The sequence below is a fragment of the Thermobia domestica genome, chromosome 2, assembly GCF_964235325.1.
Source record: "Thermobia domestica chromosome 2, izTheDome1.hap1.1, whole genome shotgun sequence".
NCBI lineage: Eukaryota > Metazoa > Arthropoda > Insecta > Zygentoma > Lepismatidae > Thermobia > Thermobia domestica.
The window spans coordinates 119,791,389-119,803,914 of record NC_137455.1 but is presented as its reverse complement, the minus strand read 5'-3'; the positions used below and the strand labels follow the sequence as shown (position 1 = coordinate 119,803,914).

General features: G+C 35.6%; 1 protein-coding gene across 1 annotated transcript in view; it reads left to right on the top strand.

Annotated features, from left to right (window-relative positions):
• Positions 1 to 12,526, top strand: part of LOC145675119 (uncharacterized) — an 82,382-nt gene extending 69,856 nt beyond the window's left edge. The window contains exon 9 of the mRNA XM_081745490.1: positions 8,174 to 12,526. Within this exon, the coding sequence (XP_081601616.1) occupies positions 8,174 to 8,460 (287 nt within the window). The 3' untranslated portion in view covers positions 8,461 to 12,526. The remainder of the gene's footprint in view (positions 1 to 8,173) is intronic.

Below are 12,526 nucleotides of genomic sequence, written 5' to 3'. Positions count from 1 at the left end.
ATGGTATGCGGATCCTTGCGTTTGTTTGTATTATTTCGAGTAGTAATGGTTTATTTTTATTTGCGTTATTATTAGAGACCGGATGTTAGGCAAAATGCCTATTCTTTAATATTCAAGATATGATCAAAAATAACGCTTTAAAGTTTATATAGGGGTTATAGTTTCGATTAAAGCCAATTTTATTTTGCCTATTTCGACCTTTACTGCCTAAATAATTGCTTTAGTGCCTAATGTTGCCTATTCTATTTATTTTCTTCAAAATAAGCCTTCATTGGGAAAATATATAATTTATATAACATAAATAATACATACATATATACGTATATTAGGTGTTTGTAAACACAAGCACGTGGGTACGTTACAATATATACACAGGGTGAACTTCAAAGATGTGCACATACTTCCGAGGTGATTAATGATATCAAAAGAAGACAAAAAGTTCTCTTGTAGTTTGTCGAATTCAGTGTCGTGTGCGAGTGATAATGGTGCCAACTTGGAATCGAAAATCGAATATTGACAATTGGACTGGAACAGATAGATGTGCACATACGTTGGGAGGTGATTCGTGACATGAAAAGAAGTCAAAAAGTCCTTTTGAATGTCACGAATCACCTCCCAAAGTATGTACACACTTTTATGTCTCGCTCCAATTGTCAGGATTCGATTTTCGATTCCAAATTGGCCCCCTGTCACTCGTATACGACGCGGAATTCCACAACATGCAAGAGGACTTTTTTATTCTTTTGATGTCACGAATCACCTCCCGAAGTATGTGCACATCTTCCAGGTTCACCCATTATATATGGAATGCATAGCAAGCTTCGTTTTTATATATGCAATAAAAGAAGATATTGATAAATAAGTATGTTTCTATATTCTTTGAGCATTATTTATGACTTGAATCTATTTTTTAATGGTATTGAATATTTATCTTCATTATTTCGAGCTACATTTTAGTGTCTATTTTACTGCCTATTTTTTAAATTTTTAGTGCCTATTTTCTAGGTTTTTAGTGCCTAAATATCCGGTCTCTAGTTACTATAATAAATTATACTTTAACTGACTTTCATTCTCAGTTTGTTTGTTTGAAAGTTTTATTGATTTGCTAGCTGTGCTAATTTACTGTTATACGAGTGGTTAGTAGATTGTTGTGGTTTATTTACTATAAAGGTAATCAAGAAAGTTCTGCCGGTTTTTCACCCACCACCTTCGAGCATCGATATGTCACCTAAGACGTACGTGGAAGATCAAAAATAGTCCCCATCAGCATCGACGACTTTCTGCCAATGTTCTGGAAGTTCATGAATTCCATTGCGGTAGAACTTTGTGGGCCGTGAAGCGAAGAAGGTATTAAGTGCATTTTGCACCTCTACTAGGGATTTCAACTGGCGTCCTCTAAGGTGATTGTCCAAGGAATGGAACAGGTGATAATCGGACGGTGCAATGTTCGAGGAGTATGGCAGATCCAATAGTGTTTCCCATCCAAGACATAGAATGGTGTCCCAGGTCACTCTAGCCACGTGGCGCTTAGCGTTGTCCTGTAACAGGAGGACCCCTTTGCGATTCAGAAGTGCTTGCTCCAGAGTTTTGAGTTTTTCTGGAACACGGCTCAACTGCTGATAGTACACAGTTGCATTGATGCTCTGACCATTTGATAGCAGTTTCCAATGCACGATGCCGCGAGCAGTCCACCAAACACACAGGAGTACCTTCTTCTGGTTCATTGCTGGTTTCTACTGTTCTAGAACCGGTTAATGAGATGCTAACCAATGACGACGGCGCCGTAGAGCTTCGTACATGACCTACTTATCATATGTCAACACCGTGTCCAGAAATGGTTCCTTCCTCAGACGAAACAGCAAAGAAACAAGTGTCTGCTCGTGTTGCCTTCTGGCCCGGAGTCAAATCATGTGGGACCCGTCGACCCAACTCATAATGCTCCCAAGTTGATGGAGGTGCTGCTGAATGGTTTCTCCACTCTCACTGAATTGTAGTGCCAGTTCCTCATGTCCGGTCACTGTTCGCCTCAATTACTGCCTGAAGATTACATTTTGTACATGTGTTGGTCTTCCGGCACGTGGTGCGTCTTCGAGTGTTTCGTCGCCGTCCTTAAACTTGTGACTACGCAGACAGTGCAGGGATAGTTTAACGATACCCTCATCAAAGGCCTGGCATATGTTACGCTCCGCTGCAATGGCGTTTGACCCCAGTTTGAACTCTTATAGCATACACGCCCTTATGACGCTCTGTGGAGGTCTCAAAAATATTTACTTTTTCGTTACGCAAATTCACGGTGTAACTGAACTACCACAACCATGTAGTTTGTTGGATCCCACACCAATAACTGACCCTCGCCTTATCTCCATTCGCATTCATCTCACGGTATAAAGGCCAATAGAACACAGACCTCCACAAAAAGCGACGGAACTTTCTTGGTTACCTTTATATTTTGTATGGTTATTTACACAGCTGCAATTTAATTCTTACTATTAATTTTAAGAAAATTAAATATTAAAGTATACAATAATGTGTGCAACAGTAACGTGAATTACAAAGTTGCTCAGTATCCATATTTAGGTGTAAAACTTATGTGTGTACTATTCGAATGCCCGTCATTTGTTGTTTAAGTTACGTGTTAGCTATTTTCTCGAATGTACAGAGCGATAGTTAGGCAAAACATTCTATCATAATATTCTTTAGCACGTTTTAGAAGATAATTATTATTATGTTCATGCCTTAAACTACAGCTTCGTAAATTATGGTAATATGCTGCTAGAGTATTAATACTTACATACATGTGTTGATCACTGTATCGCTCGTTATCCGCTGAACGATCGTCAGCTACGGTTACCTTCCCAAGTTGCATCAGATGAAAAAATATTCATTTGGCAACGATATAATTTTCCTTACATTAATTACGTGTCTCTATTACTGTATGAACATAAAAAAAATAATAAAATAAAATAATTAAAGCAATACTTCCGGCTGTGGAGTTATAGTTCGATATTTTTAACGTAAGCCGATTCGCAAGTCATACTCGAGTCAAATTAGAGTATTAATAATCAGAGCTTACGTACAGGTTTGTAGTTCTTGTTATTGAAAATTTTAGAGCCAGCCTTATGTTAATACAGAGGGTTGTTTCAGGTTTGTAGTAACGAATTCAATCACTAGGTAACAGCACGCGTGAACATGCCCGAGAAGATATTGCGAGTGGGACATTTGTACCCTTTCCGACATTGGACGTAGTTGTAGCCAAATAACTGAACGGTGTATGACGAAGGTTTCCGTGTGTCAAAGAAAGAAATCAACGGTGTGTTATATCCAGTGGTCGAAGTGAGACGGTATGTGGTGGTATGCCATACCACCTCTGGTTTTTCAGTGATGAAGGCATACCGTCTCTGGCTTTTCAGTGATCAAGACATATCACCACTGGAAAGTAGATGCTAAATATTTTTATACACAGTAATTGACGAACAACTTTGTATGTAAAAATATTTTATTTCTTATGTAGAAATAATTTCTAAGTAGCTAACATCGATATTTTTTAAATCTTTTTCCTACCTTTTGTTTTTAAAATGGGGTGTCTTCAAAGAAGTTCACCTAGTTTATATTTTGATGTGCCATATTGAATTGTTTCTTTCTTGTGTATGTATGTGTCTTCTTCCCTTAATGTATATATAAATGCAGTGTTTTAAGCATGGGCGGAGTTAGGGGTTGCCTGCTGGGGGCAGACCTTCCGGGAGTTTGGAATACCCCACAGTGGAGTAGGAGGGAGTCCGGGAGTTTTACCGCAGGAAATAGTTAATATCTTCATTCAATTTTTGAGCATTTTCGTGGATAATTGTCTATAATACAACATAAGGGGATATTTTTTCTTTCATAAAGCTTACCTCGTGGTAAGGCGGTTAGCGTACACTCCTTTGGCATGGGAGACCCGGGTTTGATTCTCGGCGAGAGCTCATGTGGTTCGGACCCCATGTTAGGCTGTAGATCCACGTCTCATATAGCCTCGCTGCTGAAAGTGACGTTAAACTCAGTCCGTGCTAAGAACGGGCATTTCAGCTAGTATCAAATTAGTCAATTAAAAGTAGTAAACGTAAAAATAACAGCAGCATGTTGATAATCACAAGAGAAATTCTAAAAACAGCGTCCTGGATCGTATTCATGAAAATTTGCGTTTAAGTTGGAGAGCGATATACGTAGAAACTACATAGATGTTCAGTGGTGTAAGAATCTACAGTAAGTAAAGCTTTATCGAAAGTGCTTGGTTTTGGATTTCGTGTAATTCTGTGTTATAAGTATTTTTCAGACATGTTGAGAGTAACTAATTAAAGGATGTGATAAGAGTTCGGTTACATAATGTTACGCGTTGAATTGTATTACAGTTCATAAAAGTTTCTTGCTTTCACAAACTATTTCGCACTTACAGAAGATCGTACAACTGAAAAAGGTTTTGAAGTATTTACACCGTTTTGTAGAACAGGTCGTGCAAGTACGGTAAAAATAACATCTTTTGGTAGTTAGTGTTATCATCCGGTGTAAGCGATGAGTCATCAGCATTGAATGTCCATTCTAAATCTGTTGGATTTAATGGTACTTCTATATTTAACAGTGTAGAAATGCGTATATCAAGTAAAGGATGTTTTCAAGTGATTTTTAATAATGAAGAGCTGGTGCAAGCCAATTCCCGTAAACTATGGAAACTGTTTTAATACATAATTTCAAATCGAAATGTGTCAAACGTCATCGACCCTGAGTCCAGTTTCACAGCCCTCATCAAATATACTTCAGCAAGTTTCAAGAATTCGGCACTTAGAGGGAGATGCCGACCAAATTCGCACAGATACTTTTCCGGTTCTGCCGTAACTGCAGATATTTCGTTGCCTACATTACTGGGGAAGGGAGGCACGGTGGCTCAGTGGTAGAGCGCATATCTCTAGGCATGGGGTCCCTGGTTTGATCTCCGGCCGAGTAAGCTTGTGGTGGAGGTGGAACATCATCATGTCTGGCTATTCTCGGGATACTCCCCTTTTCCTCCCACATCATCGTTCCACCAATTCTTCCTTGATAATTCTTCTGCCTTAATCATCCGTCTGTCTCCTTAGTCTAAAGAACATAATTGTTGGACGTTAAACTTTTTTTTGCCATGTCTTACTGGTCACACCAGACCATGTAAGAAAATGCGATACAAAAAGTACATTGTAATTGCACCTGTATCGTTGACAAGGTTGTGAATTAGTATATCTGATCTAGACTTTCGCATCCATAATTCTGAGAGTCCATTTTCTTGTAATATCTTGCAAAAATCAATGAGAGATGAAAACATCTATATCATTTGAAAGTACTACAACGCGTTGCATCTGTGCTCACAGCATGAAAAATATGAAAAATAATTGATATGTGAATCTCTCAACAGCTACTTTAATTGCCTCCAGTTCTTCGAGCATCATTTGTTCTCCCTTTTCAGTGATCTTTATTCCAATGAATCCGTGCCTTTGCTCGTGACAGCCGTAATTATGGATCCCGTATATTGTCATAGGTACTCGAGTTGATCTGTGGTTGTAATACCCCAGCCGGTACAGGGTACGTCACATGTCATCGTTGAAATTGGTCGTATTGGTCCACTTGTTCTGGTAATTCAATTATTTCATTGTCACATGCCTGTGCTAAGGTGTCATACATGCTAAATGTCGCTCACCTCTTGCATCCACTGCACATTGCTAGTCCAGGAGTGATTGTCTGGCGGATGTCTGACTACTGCTGGTACACCTTTGACACTGTAATTCTTGAATATCCCATAAGTGCGTCTGTTAGAGATATACTGGTACCAACCCTCCGTGCTCCCTCAATTTGCTCTCGCTCAGCCACCCACATCATCTTGATTGTCCATGACTGATGTCTACTGCGTTTGACTATGTTCGGTAGCGGTACACCTCTTCTCTCTTACCTGCTTATGACGTGGGAGCCACGTATTATCGGCCTTTCCAGGACTAGTCCGTACCATGTCGAGTGTCCAGTGATCGTTCATTGTATTTTTATATAGTGGAATTTCAAACAGAACTTATGCACAGTAGAACTGTCAAAAGGGCATTACCGGCGTCACTCAGACTGTAAGAGTCGAATATTGCCATTATTAGAAAGAATTACCGATTTCCACCGTCGCCAGCGCGCACGTAAAAGACTGGCTTGCTCTTCCTTTGAGTCCAGTCGTCCAAATCAAAAACCTAAATAAGACAGTGGTTTAAATACAAGTTATTCAACCAAATAATTTTTCTTGTTGGAATTAATTGTTGCTCTCAAGGATTCTACTCATCTGCAAATTGCCAGAATTGATATCTTATGGGATCAGATAGGAGGCAACGCAGTTAGTAACAACTATTAGCCTGCCAATATTGTGAATTAGTAGGACTCACAGTTTGATTCTATTTATGCATTATAAATAGGATAATAATAATAATAATAATAATAATAATAATAATAATAATAATAATAATAATAATAATAATAATAATAATAATAATATAATGGCCATATTTCTTCCAAAAAAAAAAAAAATCAAGAACAGTCCCTAGAAATGCCAGACCTATCTTCCTCGCACATTATACTAGTATTTGTACATACTGATACATACACAGATTATTTAAAACTACAAGTATCAATAATGCTTTCTCAATATTGATCCTCTCCTCAAGAATGATTGTTTAATAGTAATAAGAAATGCAATTTAATTTTTCAAAACCGCTTTTTAATATACAGAATTTAGTTCATTGCAGGATGCACTAACAAGCTGTTACCAAACAAAAATCTGAATTTAGCTGAAGCAGTTGTTGAAGAAAAAGTGAAAATATATTTATAAACCTTTTGATACCCATTGAGATTTATGTAAGAAGTAAAGTCTTTCTTTGATGTATTATTTGTTCTTCAAGAGTATAAACCACTTTCAGTTCATTTCTTAGCCGACTTACATGTAAGTTTATTGTGAAACGACGAAGTCTTTTGCTCCAAAATAAGTGTGCCGTGGAGGACGCCGAGGTTTCTTCTGGCGTGATTCGTACCACTTAGACGTTATGTTGATTCCCTGCGCTGTTAGGTGTAGTTTCACAATAAACTTACATGCTCATGTTGCAGGTTTTTTGCTGCGGACTGTACAATCAAAACATAAGTGCAAGTTTCCTAACGCCATGTAGTGATAACATCATTATGCACTGAAAGCATGCGAGATGGGAAGATCTAGCCTTTTAAAATGCCGTGCTCTTTTACGTTGCTTATGGACAAATCCACACATAGACTTGGGTAGAGAGCAGAGAAATGCCACTTGACTCAATAACAGTTTGTTTTTCAGGATATTTTACTGTGTGAAATTTACAACTAAACATCATAAAGCATTTTTTCATATTAGTGTCAGATCAAGTAGGCTAGCTGCAAAGCGTAACTTGGCGGAATATACGTTCACGAATTACATTAATATTAGTGTGAAGAAAACGGATACTAGAAGTAAACAGGGCTGTAATATAGTGCTATAATAACAGTAATGGGGTAGGCCATATTGGACTATAGTTCTTCGTTGTGGCAGTGACAATGATGTGGTTGTTGTTATAGTTGATTATAAGGTAGGATTTATGGTAGTTGTAGGTAATCTTTAGATCTTGATCTTCGAAGAAAAATTCGTTGTGTGTGCAAAGTATGTACAAGTCATTAGAAGGTAAACAGCAGATCGCGGAGCCTAACAACTTAAAATTTGCAGTTTCCTATTATGTAATATCCCTTAGAGTAAATAGTAAATACAACTCTATATTTTATACAGCATTGTCATTCTGCGGAGTCGAAATGTTATGTTTTCGATGTCACATGTCTGGCGATGATCTCACCAAGTATTAAGCTTAAAACTTAAAAATTATTGTCTTTGAAAAGGGCTAAGTAAATAATGTTCTTCAGCTAGTTCCTGGAAGTTGATAATAACAGGATTGGTTACCGAAGTTATACCAGAAAATTAACAGGCCAATTAGGATTTTCAGGGAAATAAGAAAAGGTTAGTGATTGTTGTCTGTGTTAAAGTAGAGGTGTTTAATTTACAAATAATAAGTATCATATCTGGTGAGACAAATAAGAAAAGCATTTAATTTCATATTTGATTGCTGCATAATATTATTAATACTTGGGCTTTTAATTATAGGTTCCCAGCACAACAGTATGGACTACCGTGGGAGCCAAAACTCTAAAGGAAATTACTCATCACTGGGAAACGGCGGCAGCACGAACAATACCAACCCAGTCCACAGTGTTCCTAACATGGTGAGTGGATCATCTACCGTGACCACTAATATAAACGTGAATATGAATAATCAGAACAACTCAGGGAATAAGTCTCATTCGGTTAGCCGCAAACGTAGGAAAAACGCTGGCAATGTAGCAAACGTTCGAAAAGACAATAATGGAAAAAGCAGTTACGTGGGGCGATGATAATTAGCCAGCCGGTGTAGCAGTTCGGGAATGATTTGCGTTGCAGACATCGTAAGAGAAAAACTATTGTGCCAGTAGTTTGTGGTTGTGAACGACCAAAGTGCGTGAATGAGTTCGTGAAAATGTGTGTGTGCGCGCGCTCGTGTGTGTGAATTTGTGTATTAATGTATATTATAACATAAAATGAATGTGATGCACAGGACATCATGTAGATCAGCCTGAATATGCACCGGCAAGGCATTTATTCGTGTCAAATCGAAATGTTTTCGGTAAGTGATTGACGCTGGCGTCAAGCGTTGACCTGTTGTCAAAGTTTGTTACTGCATTTTCTAGGGGCAGACATATAACCCATGCAGTGAGACATGAGGTGGAGTGAAATGTCACAGCTAAAACTAAATGTTCAACTTTATCTTTGTGACTGTGTTAAAAAATAGTCACGCAACTCACTCTTTAAAAGTGAAGTTATGTATATAAATATATGTGTATATAAATTATGCATATAATTATATATACATGTGTGAGAGCGTGTGTATAAGGAAGAGGATGTGTGTTTGTGTAAGACTTCGAATTTAGTTTACAAGATTGCAAATAACAAAACTTTTTGAAAAAAAAAAAAAGACATGTTAAATCATTGCAGTGAAAACTTACAAAGACACTTGCCTTTCAAGCTAGTGGCTCTTCACTCGTTATGTGCCTCTGTGTCTGTCTTTCTGTACAAAATGTAGAAAAATATTGAATGAGTGAATGTTCATTATTATTATTATTATTATTAATATTATTATGGTGAAGATATTTAAACTCAAAAGATGAGTTAAATATTTTTGTAGAAGTTGAGAGTAGACAAACGTTTTTATTTTTTGTTTGTCACATTAAATGGAAAATGCAAATTTACTTAAGAAGTGCCATATAACTGGCAACCCTATAATGTGTCACTTCCCTGTAATTTTCGCTGCTCTTGACGGTGATGATTTGGGTTTGAGAAATTGATTTAGTTACCTACGATTATCGAACCCAAGTATTTGTTCTGTGATAATCAGAAAGCAGAGGAAAACTTAGCTGTAATATTCGTAACACTGCCATCATTGTTAAAATATATTATCGATGCCTTACTTTTTCCCAATTTTTTAGTACAGCTGCTGTTTACAAGTATAAAAAGGAAATGCAAACCTCTAGAAAAAATATAAATAGCTTGCACATGGCAGCGTGTGTATGTGTGTGTGTGGTATTTTTTATCTAACATATTGTATCGCTCTAACAAGAACAGCAGCTGGACTTACCAGATAACTACTAACAGGTTTATTGTATCCTTTTCATACGGTAATGAAAACAAAAGTAAATAAAATTCTTGGCAAATTGTTTCCTTGGCTAATTCCACATACACATCACACAATTAAAATAAAAACTTCCTGGTTTTTGATTAAAATTAGTGATAATCGATCTAATTCTCGGAAATAAATTGTTATAAATGTGCTTAAGATTCTTAAAATAGTATGCAACGTCTTTTGAACTAGAAGAAAAAGAAGAAAAAAAAGTACTGTTCGTATTAACGAAAGGAAAATACCTAAACTGAAATAAGTCTTTCGCAAATTATATTGCTAGCTGCCAAATTGAGTTTAGATGTGTAATATATTTTGTGTAAAGAATAAAACGTTTCGTGTTTGTGTTAAAATAGATAATAAACTCCATACTTTTCCGGCACAGGAATGTTACAGAAACCAGATTACTATAAGCATCTAAATATGTCAAAAGGATGGCGACGATAATGATTGTGACAGTCCTCCAAAGTGAAAAGTTGTCAGTGCCACAGAACTGTTTAAATAATCTTAAATGACTTTCACGTATGCCAAATACTTTGTTATAGTCAAATAACTGTTAATGTGTTCCTTATTTGCGATTTTTTTTATAGGGAAAGGAGTGGGAAGCTGTTTTATCGGGGGGAAAGGGAGGGTAAGAAAATGAATGCTTTTTTTTATTGTAATATCAGCATATCAAGTAACTGGAACTTAAACTATTGAGATTTTTTTTTTAATCTACGAACGTGAGGTTGATTTGGTCCATTCCATAATTCGTTAATTTCCATTAAGTGCTATATCTATTGTAAAGAAATGTATTTTTAATGGGCTTTTTTTTTAAAAAAAAATAGTAATATCTAGGTACATTGAGATGTAGACTTAAAAATTGAAAGTATTTAAGTACTGTTATTATTGAATCTGTCAATAATCTAAGAAAGAAAAAAATTCATTTCTCCAATGTTTCGTTTTTCCTGTTTAAGTAAATGATGATGTAAATTTTATCATAATTTTTTTTTCTTTAAATTGCAGTAGTCAGAAATGTGTGTGTGTTGTGTTTGTTCGTAGTGAAAAAAAATGCCTTTGAATATTAGGGTACAAAAAAAGTAGTTTTTGTAGTTAAGAAAAATGTTTAAAAGAAAAAAAAATGAGTGTTAACCGTGTGTGTACATATATAAATACATATATGTAAATAAAAAAAAAATAATAATAAATATATAGTATGAATGTTGGGCGTTTGTGTGATGTTACTAAGCCTGAGAGAATCAGGCTAATGCATAATAAATTCGCATGCAAAAGCTATATGCAAAATCCTGTTCGCGGATCTCTGTTGAGATATTTGTATTCCTGTTCAATCTTCCATCACATAGATCAGCCCACGTGAGACTGTCCTCTGTATATTATTTTGTTGGAAATAAATAGTTGAGGGAGACGTATATATAAATAAGGTAGTTTTTTTTTTTTTTTTTTTTTAATTCTACTTGTTGCAAAATGACAAAGAATGAGACAAAATTCTCAACTCTTTAACTAAATAAGTCCATATACATAAGATGACGTCACATATGCAAGGAAGCTGTTATCGTCATATTTGATATGGTAAAGAAACTACAATTTTTTAAAACGACTGTGACTGTAAAAGTTATATGTATTATTACTATAATTATTGCTGGTACTATTATTAAAAGTTGAATATTTTGAAATATGTAAATATTGTATTTTTTTCCACCGAAATATTCATAACAGAAAAAAAGTAAATAATAATAATAATAAGAGGAACATTTGAAGATTTTGACTGAAGATATGCTTGTTACGGTAAATTTTCTTAACATGGAGAAAGTTTCATTTTATGTATTACCTGTTGTTTGAGACATGTATTAAGAAAATAACATTGACACAGATGTATTGCGACTTCTGATGTCATTTACAGTTGCACTGTATAGAAAAGTGGAACTGTATCTGGGGAAACTGACAAATGATCTCTCATACTGGCTTACTGGGGGTTGCGAAAAGCAGTCACTGTTTGGTAATGGAGTAACACTAATATTAGAGCATAATAAGTGTACAGGGATACTATTATTTGTTATTTACTCGCAACTCTATTTGTATATTGTATAAATCAATTAAACAGGTTTTGTTTCACATGGTTACAAAGTAAATATTTCTAGTTCTTATATTCTAATATTAATGTTTCAGACTTTTGTATACAAAGCTACATTAGTGTTCTTAGTTTGAGAAAAAAAAAAAAAACTTATGTTTGCAGCCCCTAAACATTTGAGTAACTATGAACTTCCGTTAAATTACCATGCTTTATTTTCTGTAACTGTTAATTTGTTTTTTGCACAAAATAACATTTTCAGTTGTATTAAGTTTTATTGGCCGGCTCCGTTCCTGTAAGGAGCGGAGTGATGTTTTTAAGTAGTTTTTTTTTTTCAGATCTCTGTTTTACATCATTAAGTAGTGAAGACTGATGAAAAAATGGAATAAGTTGTAACCTACATATTGTAAAATGTTTAAAAAGAAAAAAAAATACATTACTTTTAGTGGATGAATTTGTTCGTGTACTGTGTTGTGATTCTACGTAGTCAGTGTGAGGGGAAGATTACACGCATGTCCCCCGGCAGAGTCATCTGTGCAATAAAATATTTTGAAGCTGTTTTGTCCCGAAGAACTGTTCTTACCTTTTGTACACAATTATGGACACAAGCTAGAAAAGAATCATAGTACTTTTTTTTAAAATAAAAATAAAAAAAAAATCAATAAACTTCCTTTCCAACAAA